The sequence below is a fragment of the Bos mutus genome, chromosome 23, assembly GCF_027580195.1.
Source record: "Bos mutus isolate GX-2022 chromosome 23, NWIPB_WYAK_1.1, whole genome shotgun sequence".
NCBI classification, from domain to species: Eukaryota; Metazoa; Chordata; class Mammalia; order Artiodactyla; family Bovidae; genus Bos; species Bos mutus.
In genome coordinates, this window is record NC_091639.1 from 40,905,218 (window position 1) to 40,927,999 (window position 22,782).

Here is a 22,782-nt window from a genome sequence, read left to right on the forward strand (position 1 = left end):
GAAACACTCCTCAAGTTTCTCTTTAGATAGAGCTATCCCCCCAAACCAAGTATAATACGGCTCAAAACAATACTGAAGGGTTAAACGTAAAGCACTCTGTTAATGTTTACTATGCAAGCACAGCTTCATCTTCTGAATGCTTTCCAACAAGACCTCAATTGCCTTTAGTTTTTTCAAACTTAAAATGTAACAGTCCTTCTGGTGGTTAGCCTCACCACAGCCTGGCCCAGGAGTCCCTGGGTTCCCTGTATCCACCAGCAATCTCTACCCACCAAGACAGTACCAGCGTATGCACCTCCTTTCATTAGGATATAAGGAGACTCAACAGGCAACTTCAATTAAGCCTGGCGTGCCTCGGTGATTTTATGTTTCTTTTCCAAGAGGAAATGGTGGAACCCATAACACTGCCTGGCAGTGCTGCAACAGGGCCTGGACAGTCTGTGAAGAATCGTCCAGCACTGCTGACCGCTTGGGGTGGAGGATGTACTCAGGGTGAGACATAAAGAAGGGGTGATTCATCAGGCTGGTCCAGCAGCCTGTGTGAAGAGCTCTGAGCCATTGCCGTGATAGCAAAGCACCCCCTCACTTCTCAGCCTCATGGCCAAGTCCTCACACTCTCTTCTCCCAGTCTCACCTTCCGCCCTTACTTCTTCCTCTCCCTGTACACTCTCTGCACATGACAGGAGCCACGTGACCAAAGCTCCCCCAGACCCTCTCGCTCGCTCACCTGCTATCTCTGCCTCGATGTCCTTTCGCCATCCCATGGCTCCAATCTGGTTCTAACCAGAACACCTGGCTCTTGAATTCCATATCCAACTCTACTTCTCTGTGATCTTTCCTGAAGCCCCCTTTCTGCCCTCTCATACGCCTCATCTCTGCCCACTCCACTCCCACTGATGTTTTTCTCTGTTGATTTCTCCTGCCACTTCAGAGAATATTGCCTCTTACTCTTAAACTGCCTTATCCTATACTGGACTGTAAGTTAGAAAAACTCTGTTTTGAAAACAAAGGTAGAGCACACGTCCCTACAGACCCCTGCTCTCCCGTGTGCCATTTCTCGGCACAGACGCTCTCGAACACTAGCTACATTTCCTTAAGTGGCCTGGCATCAGCCACAGGCTCACCACCAAATCCTGGTTTGCCAAACAGCGAAGATTTCCTCTGGCACAGGATCTTCCTGTCCCTGACTAAACAGAGTCCTAAACCTCATCTTATCTGGAGATGAGTGCTGGAGGAATTGGCCCCGCCCTGTTCCCATACTGGGAATGGGATTAGCTTTGGTTTACATAACTTTTACAGCTGCAACCCGGATGGGCTGGGTAGGGCATTTAGTCTACAGAATGTTCAAATGGACGTGCCAGCTGCAGTGGTCCCCTCCTCTTTGAGAGCTAAATTCATCTTGTGAAAATGTTCCGGGGAGACAGATCCAGTCCGCTTCAAAGTCAGCTTCCTTTCAGCTAGAAGCCTGCGAGGGTAGTACTTGAACATTCCCTGCATGTTTACCAAGCTTTGAAAAACACATTCTTCTGCCCAGGAAGACATGTCACAGGTCACTGCAAAATACTTGGGCACATATTTCTATTCTTTAACAATGGCTCTGAAAGGAACCTGGGCCTCAGATTCCAAATGTGTTCTCCTCACTAATCACTCTGTTTCCTGAACCACCTAGCCCTCTGCCCCACCAACCCAGGAATGTGGGATGGGCAGAAGCTTCTGCCGGGAGAGCATGTGGTCTTCCTGGGAAAAACAGGAGAATCACACGCAGCGGGAAACAGAAAATCCTCCTCTGGTTCCCTTTCAGCAGCTTCTCCCAAAGCCCCATCCCCCAGCCCTGCATCTCCCCTCTTCCTCCTGAAGGCTCACAGGAAGTCCTCTACTTCTTCCGCAGCATCTTCAGGGCGAGTCTGGCTCCCTCAGTTAGGCCGATGGGATCCAAATATTTCCAAACAGCATGTCACTTCTAGGAACTGCTTCTTCCTCAGTCCTGCTCTGCTGGGCCTCCGCCCTGCAGATGAACCGTAAGTGGACCTGTCCTCTGCCACGCAGGCACGAAGACCCCTGTCCTGGCTCCAGGGCACCTGCCCCCTCCCAGCTGTCGGAAACACTCTGGTGGAAGTGTGAAGGAAGCCGGCAGCCGCGGCCCCTGTGCTGGTCCTGGGCATCGGCACCCGGGTGAGCGCAGGGGCTCGGCCAGCCTGGCTCTCCTCCCTGAGACAACACGCAGCCTTACCTCATCCCACTCAGAGGCGAAGGAGGGCGACTTCTCCAGCCTCTTCTTCCCAATGCTGCAGTTGGAGAGGGACTCACTCCGGCTCCCCATCGTGGCGTCCTCCGTTGGGGAGCAGGTCAGGAGATCAGAGTCAGACTTGGACAAGCTGCGGCTGAGTTTGAGCTCAGCCTTGGGTCTGCTGGTGGGAGGGGCTCGGCTCCTGGCCCCGCTCGGGTCACCTTCCTCCTCGGTGCCCCCAGGGCGTGGAAAGGCTGTGCGCATTGAAGTTTTGGGGTGCGTCTGGCTGTGGGCGGGGGGCAGGCTTGCCGGGTGGCCCACTCTCCTACTCTGGTCCAGCACACGGGGCGGGGAGGCTCCGGACGCACGCCTGCCTGTCTGCTCCAGCTGCATCTCCTCGGGGCAGGCGCCCTGCGCGGGGGACCCTTCTCGATGGTTCTGGCCAGGGGCAGGGAGCAGCTGGAGAGGGTCCTGCCCCGCCTCACACACCGGGGAGGAGCCGTGGAGGAGACCTGAGAACTGCTCCGGGACCTGCCCGTCCTGCCCCTCCGCAGAGTCCTGGCTCCGGCCACCGCTGCTCTGCCTGTGGTCTTGGAGTGGACGGAGAGACAGAGAAATAACAAAATTAAACACGGCAAAAACCAACAAAGTTCCAATGCAGCGAGCGCACGGCCGAGCAGAGGAATTCAGAAGCAGGGGAAAAGGGAGAGAAGCTGGATGGCTGGGGAGCAGGCAGAGGGAGAGAAGAGGAGAGAGGAAGTCAGCAAACAGTTTCGTATTGTTCTTAATGTCCAATTTGTACCCAAAGTCAGAGCATTTATGAAATTCCAAACACTGGCCTGATTAATGCTATCTGGCAGCCTTCCTTGTTGTTAGATTTCTGTTAACATTAACGACCAGACCTGGCTATATAAGGCGACAGGAGGTGCTAACTATATCCCACAGAAAGGACACAAGTGAGGAGAGTGAATGCGGAGTAAAAGTGAGAGGGAGGGAGAGAGAGAGCCGCCAACAAGCAAGCACGAGCAAGCGAGACTCACTCCTGGAACATCTGATACATTTCCATAAAGGCCAAAGTGTTATTTAGAGCCACCCGCCCTCCCTTCCTCTGGCAAGCAGCAACAGTGGGGGGGTGTGGGGGTGATGGAAGTCATGATCCACAACCTGCGACTTCTGGAATTCCTTAACTGAAAGTGCAAAACAAACCAGGAGAGAAATAACCGCTTCCTTCCTCAGGTTTGGAGGGGGGGCGGGTGGCGATTCAGAGTTCCACCCCTCTTCCTTCCTTCCTTCCTCAGGGAACACAGGTTTTTTTTTTTGAGAATGTGCACATCTCACTCTTTGCAAAGCCTCCCAGCTGCTCCTATTTGTTTAAGTTTAACCTTAGCTGGTCCACTGAAATTAAAAGGGTCTGATTTGTCAGTGCCGAGACGTGTGCCGTGCTCCTGAGACGGCCCCAACATCCCGGAAACCCGACACTGCCAGCTCGTGAGGCCAGCCACTACTGTATGCTTCCCCGAGGGACCAAATACCTCTGCCCTGAGGTAGCATAAATAATCGACCAAATCAGAGTCCAACATCAGTATCATGCCAGGACACCGAACAGGCTCTCCCTGCACGAACTCAGACCTATTAGCGATTTTAACCCACATCAGCAGGGCAGATGACAACCCTGTGCTGAGCACTAGTTCACACTCCACGGCTAATGTCCAACCTGACTTTCTCTGTAAGTGGAAATGTACGGTACCGGCACCAAACGATTCTCTAGTCTGCACAAAGCTCTCCAAACTGTTCATGAGATCAGAGGATCTTGGAACCCAAAGGGTCAAGCTCAACTATTTTTACAGATGAGAAATCTAAGGCCCTCAGGCCTCCAGTGGTTGGTCTGGAGAGGTGGGGGAGACCCAGGCGTCGGCACACCTGGCTCTGGTCCTGCTATCTGCTCTCTCGCTGGGTGGCCTTGGCAGTGATCTCATCTTGCTGGGCTTCAAGATCTAAAATAAGCAGGTTGCCTGCGTGGTCCTTAAAAATCCCTTTTATGTTCTGATAGTGATGAGAAGGCACGTCTTCACCACACTGTGACAGCACACTTCCCCTCGAGGTTGGCAGAGCCCCATGAGGAGGCCTCTCCTGGGCCTGCCTGCACAGCACGCCACCCCCATCAGCAGGCCCGCAGTCCCAAGGCTGTCAGGTGAGGAGGGCCACACTTCACACACACAACCCTGCACCACCCAAGCCCGACGCCAGGGTCCCACAGTGCTAGGTCCGCATTTCAGGAAGGACCCCGGTAACCAGCTCTCCAAACGTTGAGCCTGTCACCCTGAGGTCTGAGCAGGGATATGGCTCCATGCACCCCACCCCACCCAAAGGACAGTTTGGTCTCTACAGCTGGCTTGGCTTTTGGCAGGTCTGCAGAGGCCGTGGAGGGGTGGCCAAGGAGCTCCACCTCATGGATCTGATGACTCACCCACAGGAGCCCAGAAGCATGAACTCTGGCCTCTCCTTCCTCTATTCTTGACTGCTTTGGGACTTTCACACCCCAAACCCCAAAGGTCAAGTCCAGAGCACTGAATAAGCCCTGACAGCCTGGATCGTATCTCCAGGGAAAAAGTGCTGCGTACATGGAGTTCTGCATGGCTTCACTCAGGCCTCAGGAAGCCCTGACTTTTGGGGTATGAACACCACGTAAGTCAGCTGCCAGTGTGCCTGAAGCTGCCCATGAGGCTGACGGTGGGGCCGCATAAGCATCTAATGGTGACTCGGGCCAATGGGACTTCCTAGGGAAGTGGGAGTCAACCGGAGTGGAAAACCGGCCATCTCCAGGACCATACCCTAATGGCCAGCTTCCTCTAGGTTCTGACCCAGGGGCAGTATCTCTCTGACCACATCTGAATGTGAAAAAGGGTGCTGGTAACAGGCTTCTCTTCCTTGGCACCAGCTTCTACCTCCTTACTTAACAACTTTTTTGAGGAGATGGGAGTCCAACAACAAAAGAAAAACACCAGTCCAGAACTGGGAGCCAGCCAGGCTCACACTGCCTGGGTGGACCTTGGAACCCAGGCCACAGAGCATGTTCTGACTGCTGCTGGCATCGCCAACAATGAAGGCCCTGTCCAACAGCCATGCACTCATGTCGGCTATCAATGCAGAAAGAGAGACAGATGCCAAGAGCTCCCTAACAGACAGATGCTGGAGGAAGGAAGTGGGTGGAAAAAGGAATGGAACCTTATGGCAGGAGGAAATATGCGAAGAGTAAGAATTTCTGAGGGTCATAATCCCAGTAGAGAAACCACAGTCCACCAGAGTAGAGGAAATCATGGGAAGGGATTCTTATTTGACATGGCTCACCCAGCAATTTCCAAGAAAAGACACCTTGGCATTTGAAAAGCTGGTCAAGATCTAAGAACCTGAGGATCTCAACAAGCTGGCACTCCTTCCCATAAAATACTATATCCAAGACTAAGCTAGATTTCCTGGCAAATCAATGAGTGGGAAAAGACCTACTCAACGGTCCTTTCCTTCAGTAAAGTCAGGATAATATTAGGTCTCTTAGGGACAAGGTGTTAACAATATAATACACCGATCAAAAGCCAGATCTCCCCCAAGCCCCAACACCAAAGCCAGCTCTTAAGCAAATTACTGAACTTCTTTGTGCCTGGCAATCTCATCTATAATTCTGGGATCTTAACAGTACTTATTTCATAGGATTGTTATGGGAATTTTATGTGCGAAGCATTTAGACCATGCCTGGCACATGCCAGCTCCGAACAGATGTTAACACCTGCTCTTATTCATATTTTGTTCACAGATGAGACCTACTACTTCTCTGTTCCTCACAGGTTGTCACAAGGATTGTCAACAACACTGCACATGCCAAGTACTAACATCGTCCTTATAAGTCTCGACACAGGAGGAGGTGACCAAAGGTAAGACAGTGAGAAGGCTGAAGTGAGAAGCAGGGCCCAGCACCATCACTGTGAGCCCTCCTTCCATCAATACACGTGTGCGAAATATCCATCTTCAGGGAGCACCCGAAGATACAAAGACGGAGACACGACCTCTGCTCCAGCAGCCTACCAGCTATTGGAAGAGACCAGCATATAAAGAAATAACTAGAATTCAAAGCAAAGATTAAAGAAAAGTATAAACCAAATGCACAGTACAGTGAGTAGCAATGAGCGTGTGATAACTTTGAAACAAGAGGCTTCTCAGAGGAGGTAGATTTTGAGTTGGACACTGAAGGAGAAGAAAGGCCTTGACAGGCCTCAGAAAAAGTGGAAATACATTAGAAAAAGCAGAGACAGGACCCTTGTGCCCAGGGCTCATGGACTCCATAAGAGGACCCTAGGTCCAAGGCCTTCCTTCGACTGAGAATCACTGTGCTCCCGCCCTGGGAGCTCCATAGCTCCTCAAACGCTCGTCCTCCACTGCCCACGGCACTCCTCCCACCTGCCCTTCCAGGAGAGGAACAGGGGGACACGACACGGGGAGGGCTGTGTCCTCACTCTCCCCATACACCGAGGCCCGCTGCTCCACTGAACAGCAGGGCACACCAGCATGCTAATTCCCAGTCCCTTCAACTTTCCATTTTTATTCATTCTGGGTGTGCACTTTCCTTTTGCCCTGTGAGCTGCTGAAGCAAGGGGTCTTCTCTGCTGCATTTTAATTACTATGATGATCCATGGGGATTCTCAAGGGTTTTTGAATAATAACATTTTAACATTTACACATTTCCTGCCAGTTTAAATGAGGGCTGAAAAACGCAGCGTGTGAGAGGACTTGCTACGTTAAAACAATCCTCAGGCTCAGAGGAGACGGCTGGGGTACTCCGGTTTCCTGGGCTGTTCTACTTTCTTTGTGCCCTTAGGATTAGAACCTTCCAAACACTTAGTCACAGTGGTGAGCGCCAGAAACTGTGTGTGTCCAGGGAACTCCCAAGTACGGCGATGCTATTGGAGGGTCACTGTGCTTCCCTCAGAAAGAAGGTACTGAGTAGGTTATCCAGACACTTGCTGGAGACCATGATCTGACAAGACAAATAGACAGAGTCCACACTGTTCCATGACAACCCGAGAAACAGAACAAGAGCTGGACTGGGATTCAGGAGGCCCAAGCTGGAGCTGCAGCCCCGTGACTTTCCCTCTCTGGGTCTCTCTCAAAAATTAATGGCTGGGATGCATTCTCCAAGGCTTTGAGATTTAGTATGGTTTGAATCTGTGATTAGATGACCTAAGTTCCCTTCCAGCTCTGTGACATTAAAACATGAATAGTAGCAGGGCTTCAGGGGAAATGATTTAACCTCATAGTTAAACAGGCTTTGGATATGGCCACGTTAGGGCTTAAGGGCCAGCTCTAACACCTAACTTTTTCTTCCTCATCTATTAAACAGGGATAAAAATAGCCTCTACTCGGAAGATTTGTCTGGAGATATGCAATGACCTAATCAGTGTAAATGAACCCAGCGCACGGCTGGCCCGTTAGAGGCCTTCAGTTAATGGAAGCTGCCATCATTAGCATTTTTCATTTATAACAGTTTCCAAACTGTTCTTCATGCTAACACGGCGCCGAGTCTGGTTTCCTTTACCCCAGCTCAACAGAGAAGACTGGTTTCTTCTAAGTGGCCCTGTGAACCAGGCAGAATAAAATTCAAATGCCAGGGCAGGTCTAGCTGTCTTGCAAGTTTAGTGCAGAGCTGTGTGTGACAGCACAGTGGAGAACACTCAGGTCAGGAACCACGCCCTCCCAAGACAGCGCCCACGGGCACAGCGCGGCTATGAGACTCAGGACCGTTCTACCAGGCTTGGTCCTGATTACCGACACCTCCCCGTTTCCCTAAGCTCTTCCCTAAGTGTTCACGGGCTGTTGTTGGACCTCTGGCCCCTCACACTTCCCTGTTCAGCATCACCAGCTCTGCCTGGATCAGCTTCCACTCGGCCATGATATTTAACCAGGCCTGATTTAATAGAACACTTGCCATTTCTGTTTCCCTTGATCTTCTGCCAGTTCCAGTACTGGTTATTCACAACCATTTGCTTTCTCTTCTCCAGTTGCTGGAATGTTGAGCCCTGATGAATACTCAAGAAACAACTGACTGAGTCCTCTACCAATTTAACTCAGCTGTCTTCCAACAGCTACCAAGCGTTAGGTACTGGCTCCTCTGTGCCAGACATTGTGCTAAGCATGTTCTCTTTTAATATTCACAACAACCATGAGGGAAGAATCTGTATCCCTACTTTACCCGTAGAAACTGAGGCTTAAAGAGGTTACACGGCTTTCTCAAAGCTGCCAACCAAGAAGTGGGAGAGAAGGAATCCAAATGCAAGCCTCACTACCAGGCTCAGTCACGCTTTTATTCACCTCGTGAAAACTATGATTTCGCCGTAAGATCAATTCCTTACCTCTTCCCTTGGTGTACTCTTGGGAAGATAATTGCACCAATTTACTTAGATGATTTAGACCAAACCTCCTTAACTATCTTCAACATCATGTCAAAATCTGGGGATAATTTCATCTCTTCCCACTTGAGAAGTATTTCTCATCCAGGATTTACCAAAGGCCGTCTCATTGCCCAGTGCTTTTTCTAGTCTTTATCCTTCTAGCTCTTACTGTATTGACACTGTTTACTAGTTGTCCCCATTCTCTCCTCCTCCCTTGGTCATGGAGCTTTGTTAGACTGGCTCACAGCCACCTAGAATAAAGCCTACATGTCTCGTCTTGGTGGCTAGGTGTAGCCACATGGCCAAGCTCTGGCCCGTGGGCTATTAGTGAGAGTGGTTTGTGCAACTTCTGAGAACTGTCTTCAAAGTGCTCTTCTTCTCTTCCTTCTGGCCTGTGCTGATAGCTTAAACTTCAACAGTTGTCTTGAACTGTAAGATGGCAGAAGGAAACCGGGTCCTTGGCCACCGTGAACTGCCATCCTCACTCTAGACTTCTTACTTCTGGACTATCTGATTTAAGACAGACAGTTATTTGGGGGGTTTTGGAAGTTCAGCCTGGCTTCTAAGACACTGCATGATCCTGGCTATCTTCCCATGTTTTTCCTCTCTGCCACTAAATTTAAGTTCTATTCTTGACATCTTCAATCTCTCTAATCTTTCCCTCAGCAACTGATTTTCTCATCCACGTTATCCATCACTTCAACGTGGATGATTCATGAATCTGTATTTTAATCATTACATCTTTCTTGAACATCAGACCCACATTTCTAAGAGTCTATGGAATACTTCTAGCTGGATATTTTGGTAACTGAAACACCTCAAACTTAACATAATCCAGAATTGGACTTATTTCCTCAAATGTGCCCCTCCTTCAATCCCCTGTTTCTATTAGTTGCACAATACTTCCCCAATTAACCAGGATCAAAACCTCAGACTCATCCTTAATGCCTTCTCCTCCTCATTCACCCATATTTGGATGAATGTAAGATCCTGTTAATGCTACCTATTTAAAACCTCTGCTATCCATGTTCTCCTTCCAGTCACTTCCTATCATCCCTCTAGTCTGAGCTCTAATTTCCTTTAAGAGATTCCTTGAGATCTCTCAACTTCAAGGTATTCCTAACTCCAGTCTCTCCCAACCGCAATCTAAGATTCTACAATTACACATACACTCAGCCCTCCATATCCATGGGTTCTGCATTGGTGGATTCAACCAGTCACAGATCTAAAATACTCAGAAAGAAAAAAAAAAAATCCCAGAAAGTTCCAACAAGCAAAATTTCAATTTACTATGGGCCAGCAACTACTTGTCAGTATTTACATTGTATCAGGAATCAGAAGTAATTCAGATGATTTAAAGTATCTGGGAAGCTACATGGAGCTTATATACAAAAAACTATGCCATTTTATATAAGGGACTTGAGCGTCCAGGGATTTTGCTATGAGTGGGGGAGGAGGGGGAGGGTGTCCAGGAACAAATCCTCTGAGGACACCGAGTGATGACTGTTCTTGAAGTGTGGCTTCTATCCTGTTACCTCATTCAAAAAGCTTCAACAACACTCCACTGTCTGAGGAATACAGACCGCCATCTGAGATCCAATATTCTACGACCAGTCCTTTGTTCCAACCACACTGGATTATTTACCGGTCTCCAAATATGCTATCGTCTCCCACTATCTTACTGTTGCTGATGCCACATCCTCTGCTTGGAAAGGCCCTCTTCTTCCTCACTTCTGCTCATCAAGTAGAATTCTCTATTTTGGGTTTCAGCTCAAACGCACTTCCTTCATAAAGCCATCTCTGATCTCTTACACTGACATAATTTATCCCTTTTTGAACTCTAAAACTACTTTTATACCACTTTAACATATTTTGACCTTTTATGATTATTTTACATATGTCTCATGTATACACATGTATATAAATGGCTGTCGATACATTCGGTGGAAGAAAATAGCTTAGCTCCTGGATGCATAGCTTACAAAGCTCGAACTTATTCCATAATGGAAAGAAAAGTAAACTGCTCCAACTCAGAAATACAAATTGAAAAGATACAATAGGGCTCCTCTGATATAAGGGGTGAGAGAAGAGGAAGCTTCTGAAGGTGAGGCTGAACTATTACATTCTCTCATTTACAGTTTTTGCCTTTGGGAAAAGCACCCAAATTTACTCCTTGTAATCTACCAAGAAAAGCTGGCCTGGACTTCCATGTTAAGACGGCTGACTGAATACAGGTGCTTACTTAAATCTTCTCCCCACAGTCTCACTAAACTACAAGTGGGCCTTCTGCTAAAAGGTGTGCAATGAAAGCAGACCTGACAAAACTCGATCCCAAGCTGCCGAAAGGAAAAGCCAGACTTCACACTATGGAATTCCCCAAAGGCTCGGAAACTGGCAGCACTTTGGATGTGGGAGTAGAGAGAGAAGCTAAAATAACATTTTTCCTCCCCTTCAAAAAGATTAAGGTCTTCACGAACTTCACACAGACCAAAATGCACAGCTCTCAGGAGTGACGACTTAATTGCTTCTTAAGACCTCAGAGGTGTAGCATGTGCCAAAGACTCCCCACGTAGCGCTGTCTTCCGATAATCGTGCATCACTGTCCTAAGCTAAGCAACCCCTCCACCTGGCCCGAAACACTATTAGTGGATGCTGCAGAAAAGCGCCACAGAGAACAGTGACTTTCAGAGGTCCTGGCTACCTTCCCATTTGCTAACAAACTTGTCCACCGTTTCTCTGAGCAGGAGCATGCCCCAGTGTTCAGGGGGCAAAGAGCTAAACACTTGAGAGAAGTAAGTGACTGTGCTACACGAAACAGGAAGCATTGTTCTGCTATGCCAGTCCAGATAAAGATTTCAGAAGACTTTTTCTATATTTGAAACAACTGAAATAATAGAGGAATATCTAGTTGGATAACACTGTTCATAAAACCATCTGAGTCTAGTGCCTTTACTGGGGAGGGAGGGCAGGCTTTCCACTTCATGGATCTATTAAAGTTTTCTCCGGTCGGTTTTTGTCTTTTCCACAGACACTACCGGCATTTCTGGATGTCTTCACTGTGAAGGTCTGTCCTGCATGCTTAGCATTCCTGGTCACTGGGCACCAAATGCCAGTATGATCCCCTCCTCAACTAGTCATCGTGATTAATTCAGTAACTCACCCAGACAACTCCTTCCAAGAGGACGGGAGCAACTCTAGCCAAATAAAATTTATTCTTATTAATTCTCTATTAATTTTTAAAATCTCTGAATTTGTGGTTACATATATTTCTTATATTATTCCTAAATGCTGTGCTCCCCTTTTCTTGATCAGAAATGTTGAGATATTTTAAAAAACAGACAAGTTTTCATTCTAGTTATCAAACCTATTGCTTTTTGCTTTGTTTTTAAATTTTCATTTCTGCTTTCTTTTTTTCTTTCTGTGTTTAACTGAAGTGTAAATGCATACCATAAAGTAGGTGACCTGTTGTATCTGCCTTTATCTTTATTAATTGCTCTCTGAAACTTTCTCCTGCTTAAGTTTTAGTCTTTCTTGTTTTTAAAAAATGAATTTAAGAAGAAAAACTTTATGCTGAGCACCACTTTGGCCAAATATTATCAGTGCTTAAACAAAATATTTCTACTACCATTAATTTCTAAGTTGGAAAATGATAGAAAAGAAAAAAGATAGGCAACTCATAGACTAAATATATAATACTAATCAATAAGATAAGATGCTCAGTTTCACTGGATCAGGGAAATGCCAAATTCAAAAGTCACTTTCTTTGCTTACTACGGGGAAAAACATTAAAAAGTGATAATATTCTGTGTTAGTAAAGGTATAGGGCAAAGAACACACTCATTCCCCGTCAAGTGGGGCCCAGTGGCTCCACCAACAGATCTAGACATGCATCTACATTCTGACCTGATAATTCTACCTTCTGTCAATGTCTTTTAGAGAAACACTCTTAAGCATGTAAGAATGTCTGCATGGAATGTTCACAGCAGCATAATTTATAACAGAGAAGTCATACTGAAGAGAACTTAAACATCCATCAGTTAGTGAATAGAAAAATGAGTTATGGAAGGACTTCTCCGGTGGTCCAGTGTCTGGGACTCTGTGCTCCTAACGTGGGGGGCCCAGGCTGAGTCCCTGGTTGGCGAACTGGATCCCACACACTGCAATTAGTCCCATGTTGCAACTAAGACTCGGTACAGCCAAATATATACATATGATGAACTTCTAAATAAAACAAAACATTTTTTAAAATGAGTTATGGGCTGTTTAACAACAATTTTAAAATAATAAGGTAGACTTTTAGAACTGTGACAAAATTTATTTATGATCTATGAACAACTTAAAAAAAGTTTACAAAATAGTTTGTAAAATATGATCCTATTTTAAGTTAAAAACAAACAAAACAATTTCATATGATCACTTTTATATAAAGATAGCACATGGCCCGAAGTAAAACATAACATACTTTCAAACTACCGTCATCTCTGGTAACTGAGTAGCAGAGAGGTGAGAAAAATCTGAGCATTTTATTTGTATTCACTTTTGTATTGTTTGAAATTTTTCCTTCCAGTGAGCTAAAATGAATGTAATTTTAAAATGTAATTAAAAATAACTCCTACCCCACCCCTCACATTGTAGTTTCTAGTATTATAAAGGAGGAGCTGAAAGCTCTGGTAGTCTCATTAACACGGCCTTTTTGAAAACTGATGAATTAATTCATAAAAGCTGCCTAAGATGATGACACAAATGGAAAAGCAGGCAAAATTTAATATGTACCAACGCACGACATCATCTGCTGACTTGCCTCACTCTGACCAATCCTAGCAGGCGTTTCTTCCAGGTTACTAAGAAATTGGCAGAGCCTATTTTCTTACTTAATGTCGCCACTCCTTTGTTTGAAAGCCCTTTGAGTGATCTAAGCAGCTTGCCTGGAGGCAGGCACACTTCTCATGCTGTGGTTCAATTAAATCTGCGTCCAGCACCACCCACTCTCAACAGTTAGCCCAATACTGCAGAGCTGGAAGAAACCAAAGCAAAGGATCATGAGACGTGAGGTCAGAAGTCCTCCTGGGCAGCTCTCCCCTAGACCTAGAGATTTCTTAACCCGAGGGCAGAAATTTCCTACCAAGGTCACTTGGCCCCATTTACGAAGTTCATCTGACTTTCCCCTTTCCTTCCTTTCAAAGGCTGAGTCAGCTGACCTTATAGTGGTTCCAGAGCAGATCTTTGAAAGAAAGAATTAGAATCTCATTCCTCCATGATGCTAAAGATTCTTTCCTCACTAAGAACTCCTTTCAAGGGAATTTTCTGGTGGTCCCCAGTGGTTAAGATTTTCTGTTTCCAATGCAGAGGGTTCCAGTTTAATCCCTGATCAGGGAACTAAGATTCTACATGCCTTGCAGCCAAAAACTTAAAAAATAAATTTGAAAAATAAAAAAAAAACACCCTTTTCAAACAGAGCATTAAACTCTTTAAGGGTTAAATTTCAGTATGATTTATTACTAAACACCTGGAGCAGGTATCAGAGCTCCACCCACTCTGCAGCACTATTCACAAGAGCCAAGACATGGAAATAACCTAAATGTCTATTGCCAGATGAATGGATAAAGAAGATGTGGTACGTATATACAATGGAATACTAATCAGCCATGAAAAAGAAGAAAATAATATCATCTGCAGCAACATGGGTACAACTAAAGATGCTCATACTAAGTGAAATAAGTCAGAAAGAGAAAGACAAATACCATACATCACTTAGGTGGTTGTTGTTTAGTCACTAAGTCGTGTCCAACTCTTTTGTGACCCCACGGGCTATAGCCTGCCAGTCTCCCCTGTCCATGGGACTTTCTAGGCAAGAATCCTGGAGTGGGTTGCCATTTCCTTCTCTAGGGAATCTTCCCGACCCTGGATTGAACCTTAGTCTCTGCACTGGCAGGAGGATTCAATCACTGAGCCATCAAGAGAAGCCCACATTACTTATACATGGAATCTAAAATATGGCACAAACAAACCTATGAAACAGAAAGAGACTCATGGACATACAGAACAGACTTGTAGTTGCCAAGAGGGAGCAGGGGAGGCAAGGGATCAACTGGGAGTTTGGGGTTCAGTTCGGTTCAGTCACTCAGTCGTGTCTGACTCTTTTCGACCCCATGAATCGCAGCACGCCAGGCCTCCCTGTCCATCACCAACTCCCGGAGTTCACTCAGACTCACGTCCATCGAGTCAGTGATGCCATCCAGCCATCTCATCCTCTGTCGTCCCCTTCTCCTGCCCCCAATCCCTCCCAGCATCAGAGTTTTTTCCAATGTGTCAACTCTTCGCATGAGGTGGCCAAAGTATTGGAGTTTCAGCTTTAGCATCAGTCCTTCCAATGAACACCCAGGACTGATCTCCTTTAGAATGGACTGGTTGGATCTCCTTGCAGTCCAAGGGACTCTCAAGAGTCTTCTCCAACACCACAGTTCAAAAGCATCAATTCTTCAGCACTCAGCTTTCTTCACAGTCCAACTCTCACATCCATACATGACCACTGGAAAAACCATAGCCTTGACTAGTTGGACCTTTGTTGGCAAAGTAATGTCTCTGCTTAGATAGATGCAAACTATTACTATTAGAATGGATAAACAACAAGGTCCTAATGCACACCTCAGGGAACTATACTCAACATCCTGTGATAAATTATAATAGTCTTACATTAAAAAAGAATGCATATATATGTATAACTGAGTCACTTTGCTTACAGCAAAGATTGACACAACATTGTAAATCAACTATACTTCAATCAAAAAATGTGAAGAAAAAATATAAATCCTAGGTCTAAATGTATACAAAAGCTGTAACATTTCTAGAAGAAAATACAGGGAAAAAAACATTAGTGACCTTATCCATTAAAAAAAAAAAGGGTACACTGAATTTTATCAAAATCAAGAAACTTTTGTTCTTCAAAAGACACTGTTAAGGGGATAAAAAGACAAATTACAGACTGGGAGAAAATAAGATATCTGATAAAGAACTTAAATCCAAAATATATAAAAAAATCCTTACAACTCAATAAGAAGAAACAATCTAACTTTTTTTAATGAGCAGAAGATCCAAACAGACCATTCATTAGACACAAGGATGCCAAATAATCTCATTAATAGATGTTCAATACCATTAGTCATTAGGGAAATGTAAATAAAAACCAGAGTGACATATCACTACATACCTATTTGAATGGCTAAAATTAAAAAAAAACTGACAATATTAAATGCCAGGGAACATACATAGCAATTGTAACTCTGATGGGATGTAAAATGATAGAACCATTCTGGAAAATGGTTTGGCATTTCCTTATAAACCTAAGCATATATTTATGAAGCACCCAGCAGTTTCATTTCTAGTCTTTACCTCAGAGAAATGAAAAGTATGTTCACAGAAGTGCCTGTATGCAAATGTTTACAGTAACTTTATTTGCAACTGCCAAAAACTGAAAATGGCCCAAATGGCCCGCAACTAGAGAATGGATAAACTGTGGTACATCCATTCAATGGAATACTATTCAAAAATGAAAAGGAACAGATTACTAATACATGCAACAAGGTTGAGTCCCAGTGAATTATGGTAAGTGAAAGGGCCAGACTCAAAAGGGTACTGGAATATTGTGATTTATAGGAAATATATACTTGGTCCTTCAGATGACCAAAATATATTTCTCAGCTATATTGGGCCTTTATTCACAGTTCCTGGCTCATAACTCCCAAAACAAAAGAAATTTTCTGATTAAGATATTAATGAAGGTGACTTCTGGATCCTACCCCAGGGTGGGGGATGGTTGCCAGGGGAACCAGTCATGTGATTAGAGGGCTGAATGTTTGGTCCCATCCCCTGATTTCCTGAGGAAGGGAGAAGGAGTCTGAGGTTCAATCAATGCCATTGGAGGATGATTCAGTTAATCATGACTGGGCAATGAAGCCTCCATTAAAACCAAAAAAGACAGCTTTTCTGTCGTTTCCACTTTTTCCAACAGCTTCCATGCTAGGGAAACCAGAACTCTTCTGCATGCCAGGAGGCCAGGCCCCAAGCTCGAGGAGGACAGAAGCTCTGTTCACCGGGACCTTGCCCTATGTATCCCTTCATGTGGCTGTTGCTTTGTATCCTTTAATATCCTTTTATGATAAATTGGTAATCTGGTGAGTATATGGGTTTCCCTCAGTTCTATGAGGCATGCGGCATTTAATCTTTGATTTACAGCCAGTCAGTCAGAAGTCCAGGTAACAACCTGGACTTGAACTGGCATCCTGAGCTGGAGGGGGTCACTGGAGCCTCCAGTGTGTAGCCGGTTGGTCAGATGCACAGACCTGGGCTTATGAGTGGCATCTGAAGTGGAGGGCGGTCTCATGGGACTGAGCCTCTGAGGTTATAGTCTCAGAGACCCCAATGACATCAGAGAATTGCTTCTTGGTGTGGGGAAGCCTACACACCTACACACACACACACCACACACACACACACACACACACACACACACACACACACACACAGGAACTGGGTCTGGGAACCTTTTGTAGGTATGTACTACAAGACTCCATTTATACAATGTTCTGGAAAAGGCAAAAATCATAGGAATAGACATTGGAGCCGAGACTGTAAGGGAGGGGCAGGACTGACAACAAAGGGACGCAGAAGAACCTTCTGGTGAGGAAACCATGCTTTATCTTAATTGTGGTGGCAGCAGGCAAACAACTGTATTTGCCAAAACTCACAAAACTGTCTACAAAAAGGCTGAATTTTACTGTTTCTGAATAACTTTTTTTAAAAAAAAAGCTCCAAATGGAAACCATAAAAACAAATCAAAACTACTATGAAAATAACTACAAACTTTATGCACTTAAGGAGAAACCTTTTACACAGGACTGTTAAAAATAAGGTCTGCAGTATCAGACACATCCACACACGTTCTCTTAGCCACCGCTACCCTGACAACCCTCGTAGAGGGTACCGTCAAAGACGCACTGCATCCCCCGCTCTTACCTGCGCCCCGGGCTGTCAGAGGGTGGAAGGAGGCGCTAACAGCGCCTGCGAAGGGCCCCAGGCCGGCAGGCTACAGGGAGCTGCGAGAGGCCGTGGGGGCTCCTTCACAGCAGTGGGAATCGCACCACCCTTCTTGTCCTTCCTTAGGAGACAGAGGTCGTCACAAACGCTCCAGTGGGGCCCACTCACTCTGGTGGGGACCACAAGCGCACCGCCTGGCTGCTTCTCAGTCCTGCAGCCCTCACCCCTCACAGAGGAAGCTGGATTTCGCAGAGGCGATGAAAGTAGGCCAAGGCAACTGAGCACTCCAGTTACCGGGTGGCAGCCAATCAGGGGCCCCTCCCCAGGAGTGGCTCGCTCTGAGGTCAGGCCTCAAAGCGGAGTCTGTGCCGGCAGCCTGAACCCAAGGGGAATGACTTGTTGGGCTTGTTTTTCCACCTCAGGAACTTGAGGATTTGTGATTTGAGGCCCCAAATCAATCTCGGCCACAAGACTGCCAGCCTCCCCTCCCTCGGCACTCACCTAGTCTGACCTGACCTTTTCCTTGCTTCACATGCTCAAAGGTGACAAGTCCCACTCCAGCTCAGGGTATTGAAAATGAAAGGCCATAATACACCCACCACCCAGAATGCCCTGAAACCCAACTCGCCCAGCCCAAGGAAACACCATCATCTCCTTCAGCTCTTCTGGAGCTGTTTCTGCCAAGAGGCGGGGGTGGGGGGCTCTACCTTTTGTCTTTCCATCCACAGACACCAGCTTCTTCGTCTCTGCTGTCAGCAGCAGCTCATAAGGGTGCTCATCCTCCTCCTTGGCTGGGCTCCCCTGAACCCAGGGTCTCATGGCCAAGACCTGAGAGAGAAAGCACGTACTTCTCAGGCAGGAGGCTAACACCCAGACAGGTTATGTCAAACAAATTTGAGATTATCAGCTCCTTTTTCTTCAGAGAGGAAGAGAGGAGGGGAAGAGAAGGTAAATAAGTGTCACAGGGAATTACAACCACTCTCCTGGCTACACATCTGGGCCTCAAATCTCAATGGCCTTTGATTAAAACACTTCCCTTTCCTTCCCTCATTTCATCCTTCAAAATGCCATAAATAAAATCCAAGATCCTCCCCTCCCCTGCCTCGCCCCTCTCTGTGTGATCTCTTTTCTGTGGATAACACCTCCCGAGTGGTTTTTAGTCACCAGGCATCATAAGACCTTCTCTTTCCATGTTTCTTTTCTAATATTTCATACATTCACACAGTACCCCAAAGGCTGGAATCCCTCCCCTCTTCTTAAGAGGGGATCAGAATGATGTCTAACTAACCCTGACTGACATACACTTACTAGGAACAAAGCTTTCTGCAAATCCTCTATTTCTGTGAGCCCTTCTTCATAGGCCCCAGGGTTACAGATGAGGATTTTCCCAAAGCTGGCTTCCTACCACACTTAGGAGAACACAATCTTAAATCAATTCTACCAATCTCTGTTCTGAAGAGAGGCAAGGATGAATTTCAGTGGAGAAAAAGCAGCTCTGTCTCCTGAGAAACCCCTAATCCAGGCAGCCAAGTGTCTCTGATGAAATGACTGGCCGGAGCTGGCCCCGACATCTGCCAATTGGCTTGAGTCAGCTGGAGGCCTGTAGCCACAGCCAGTCACGGTACCAGAGAAGCCAAGTGTCTCAACACAAGCCAGAAACACGACGGTTCATGCTACAGGCACACTGAGAGAGAGAATGGAGATACTTGCTACAGAGGACAATTCTGGCTCATCGGTGCTAAGAATCCAATGTGTTTCACAGGCAAATTAAATATAATACTGGCTATTATGAAAGCAAACCAAAGCACAAAATCTCTGATTGAGGAGTTTGGCTGGAACAAGGGATATATTACGAAAGACAGGGTGAGAGGGATTCACGAGTCCATCTCACAAACAAGGGGACCCTACACGTCAGGCTTTCTGGTGCACCTAGAAACCTCCTCTTTTATTGACATGTCCCATGGCTCACTGGAAACAAATCAGGTTTGTGATTCATCAGGATTTGGCTTCTTGGAGGCATAGCTCACAGCGTTACAGCCTAATGAGATAACAGATTCTAGCAGCCTCAGATCCAACGAGAGACTGTAGCTCCTGTCTGCTAACAAGTCTGCCACTCCAAAGACAGTGACAGTCTCTCCAAAATCCTGCTGAGCGCAGCAGGCACCTCCACTTACTGAGGGCCACCTGACAGCTAAAAACTATTTCATCACAGGGAGCCATTTGCCTGTATTACTTTATTCCTTTCGCCTCATCATAGGAACACAATTAAGGGAACAAAGAGGGGCCATGAAGCAGTTCAGACAGCATCAACTTAACACCACAGGCTTCACAGACAGGAATGTGTGTTCTGCAACTTTACACACCCAGGGCCATCACTTAGGCAGAGCCCTGGAAATCTGATTCTGTGAGTGTTCTGCATGCAGTCAGAGCTCTCACATAGCCCCAGGCAGTCTTCTCTGCGAGGTACTTGACAGCCTGGGTGCCCAGCCTATAATATCCTTTCTTCCCAAGCAGGACAGGGCTGATGACTTCCATCTGGAAAATCAGGCCACTGGACCTGCATTCACTCCCTGCCTGGCTCCTGTGCAAGACAACCGGAAGCAGAGAACCAGCAATGACAGAGCTGGAGGGGCCCGAACCATTACGGCCACAGCTCGGGAGCACCTGGTTCCAGCTCATTCCTTCAGTGAATGACAAAACCCAGTTCCCAGAGAGGTCCCAGGACTTGCTCAAGGTTACACAGAAAGCTTCCAGCAGAACCAGGGCCAAAAAATTCACCTCTCCTCCAGATTCTAGACTGAGTTGGCCTCTATTTTTTTCTGGGAAGTATGGTTTCTCCACTCAACTCGGAACCCTTTCCCCACCTCAGATGTCTAATGAGGGTCCCCTGCTCAGACCCACACAATTGTAGGGTGATCTTTTCCTCTTGGTCCTGGCCTCGGCCAGCTATGGATTAAAATCTCATGAAAAAGCAATAAACTGCTTTTCTGCAAGTCTTTCCAGTTCCCACTCAAGAAGGCTTGTGTCACAGAGAATAAGGCAGTAACTGATTTTCAACAGAAAGGATTCTGCTTTTTACTAAATTACTCTTTAATATTTTTTTCCCCTTTCTTCCAGGGCTTGCAATAAATCAAAAACAACCAAAAAAACCCCACAAGAAACAAAAATGTATTCTCTGCTCTATGGAGAGTGACATTTTAGCTGCAGAGAAAAGCAACTACCAGTTGCCACCTAACTGTGACCATGGGATGGCCCACCCGGCTGTGGACAGCTTTCTGGGAAGAGATATCACAACAGCTGCAGCTTCCCATGAACATTCAGCACATCTAAGCAGAGAGAAAACACTCGTAAGTCCGATGCAGTTGGCAGCCCATTTGGTGTGGTGAAAACATCTGAATAGCTGAATATATGTGTGTGTATGTTTGATTTTTTTAAAGGCAGTTTCATGATCTGGCCGTTGCGCTGATTAGCTTTCCTGGACCCGGGCACACTCAGTTTCTCTTAAAGGCTTCTGTGGATGATCTGACGCCTCAGGAATGGGAAACAAACAAGAGGGCAGAGTGTGTGCCTCCTACGATATGAGGTTTGGTGTATTAAAGCTTTGAGTGTATAAGAAATGAAAATGGTGAAGGCTAGAGTCCAAATTTTTTTTTTTAAGTCCACTTTTGGAGAAGATCTATCCAGTCAAACTACAGTGAACAGAATCTGTCTGGATCATTAAAAGGATAATGACCCAGACCACATCATCTCTGTATTCATGTACGTATAATCATTGCTTCGGAAGCAAAGCCAGGGTTCTCAGGGTCTTCCAAATGTTGACTATGGTGGTCCAACTGATCCAGAATTCCAGGCTATTGGAATATGTATCTCAGACAGTCTCCAATCCAGAAAAGTTGTAGGGAGATTTCTCCTCCTACTACTTCTTGATACAGTATTACTGCCAAACTGTATGCCCTAGAGAGTTCTGGGAGAAGAGAAAGTGCTGGTCATCCAGTATTTCTTTATGAGTCTTCCCCTTACCCCTGGACTTCAGCAATTTTACTCCAAGTCCTTGTTAAAGAGGCGGCATGAGGCATTTACAGAGACCCAGCCCTGACTGAAGATGCTCTGTTATTGCTAGGCTTCTCCTTGTAAAAAGGGAGTAATAGAGTGAACCTCTACATAAAAACATGTAGGGATTTACTACATGCACGTGTATCTGCTGGCAATGTATTATTATCCTAGAGCCTGTAATTCTAGAGACACCTTAATCAAGACATAATAATAAGTATTTTGTAATTAAGGGATAGAAAAAATAAGGACAGAATTTGTACCTAGCATGGAAATCAGCCCCTACCTTCAACACTGACTTTTACATTCTTAAAAGGATTTCCTTGTATTTATACACATTGTTAAACTGAAGTCATCCTTATGGCTGCAGCTGTTTATATTAAATAAAAGAACCTGTCTCACTGGATGGTCCACAGCAGTAAAAAAAAAAAAAAGTTAACTGTGACTTCTGGCGACTAAGTAATGAGATTTAATTGATTAATGTGTGTTAGCTGATTTTTAAGTTAAAGAATAATAGGGCACTGAATGAGCTACAAAAGACTATTGAAATTATAAAATATTTTGAATAAACAATAAATGTATTCTCTGAATGGTGGGAAGTGTTAAAGGAGCATTAGGAAGATGCAAGATTAAGGAAAATATGATTTTCTTCATATACCTAAGTTAGAAGATTGAACTATTTGCCCATGACAACATTTCTTGGTTTAAAAAGTGAACTATTCTTTTCAAATAGCCTCCTTTGATGTCCCCTACCTCTTCCCTGACTCCTATTTCTCCTCTAGTTGAATTTTCATGACATTTTCCATGTTTGCCCTGGTGCAAGATTCTTCATGGGAAATGAAAAGGGAAAATGCAAAAAATGGAAACAAGACCTTTGACTCAGAAGCAAAGCTTGCTAATCTGGGCCTTCCTTGGTGGCTCAGTGGTAAAGAATCCGCCTGCCAAAGCATGGGACATGGGTTCAATCCCTGGTCTGGGACGATCCCACACGCCACAGGGGAACTAAGCCTGTGCTCTAGAGCCATGAGCCACTAC

General features: G+C 45.8%; 1 protein-coding gene across 7 annotated transcripts in view; it reads right to left on the minus strand.

Moving 5' to 3' along the window:
* The window catches only part of ANKS1A (ankyrin repeat and sterile alpha motif domain containing 1A), a 168,730-nt gene that overhangs the window by 57,082 nt on the left and 88,866 nt on the right, over positions 1-22,782 (minus strand). For all 7 annotated transcript variants that reach the window (XM_070361279.1, XM_070361283.1, XM_070361280.1 and 4 more), the window contains 2 exons: positions 18,405-18,525; positions 2,231-2,817 (listed from right to left, as the gene is read on the minus strand). In XM_070361279.1, coding sequence (XP_070217380.1) covers positions 2,231-2,817; positions 18,405-18,525 — 708 coding nt within the window. The remainder of the gene's footprint in view (positions 1-2,230; positions 2,818-18,404; positions 18,526-22,782) is intronic.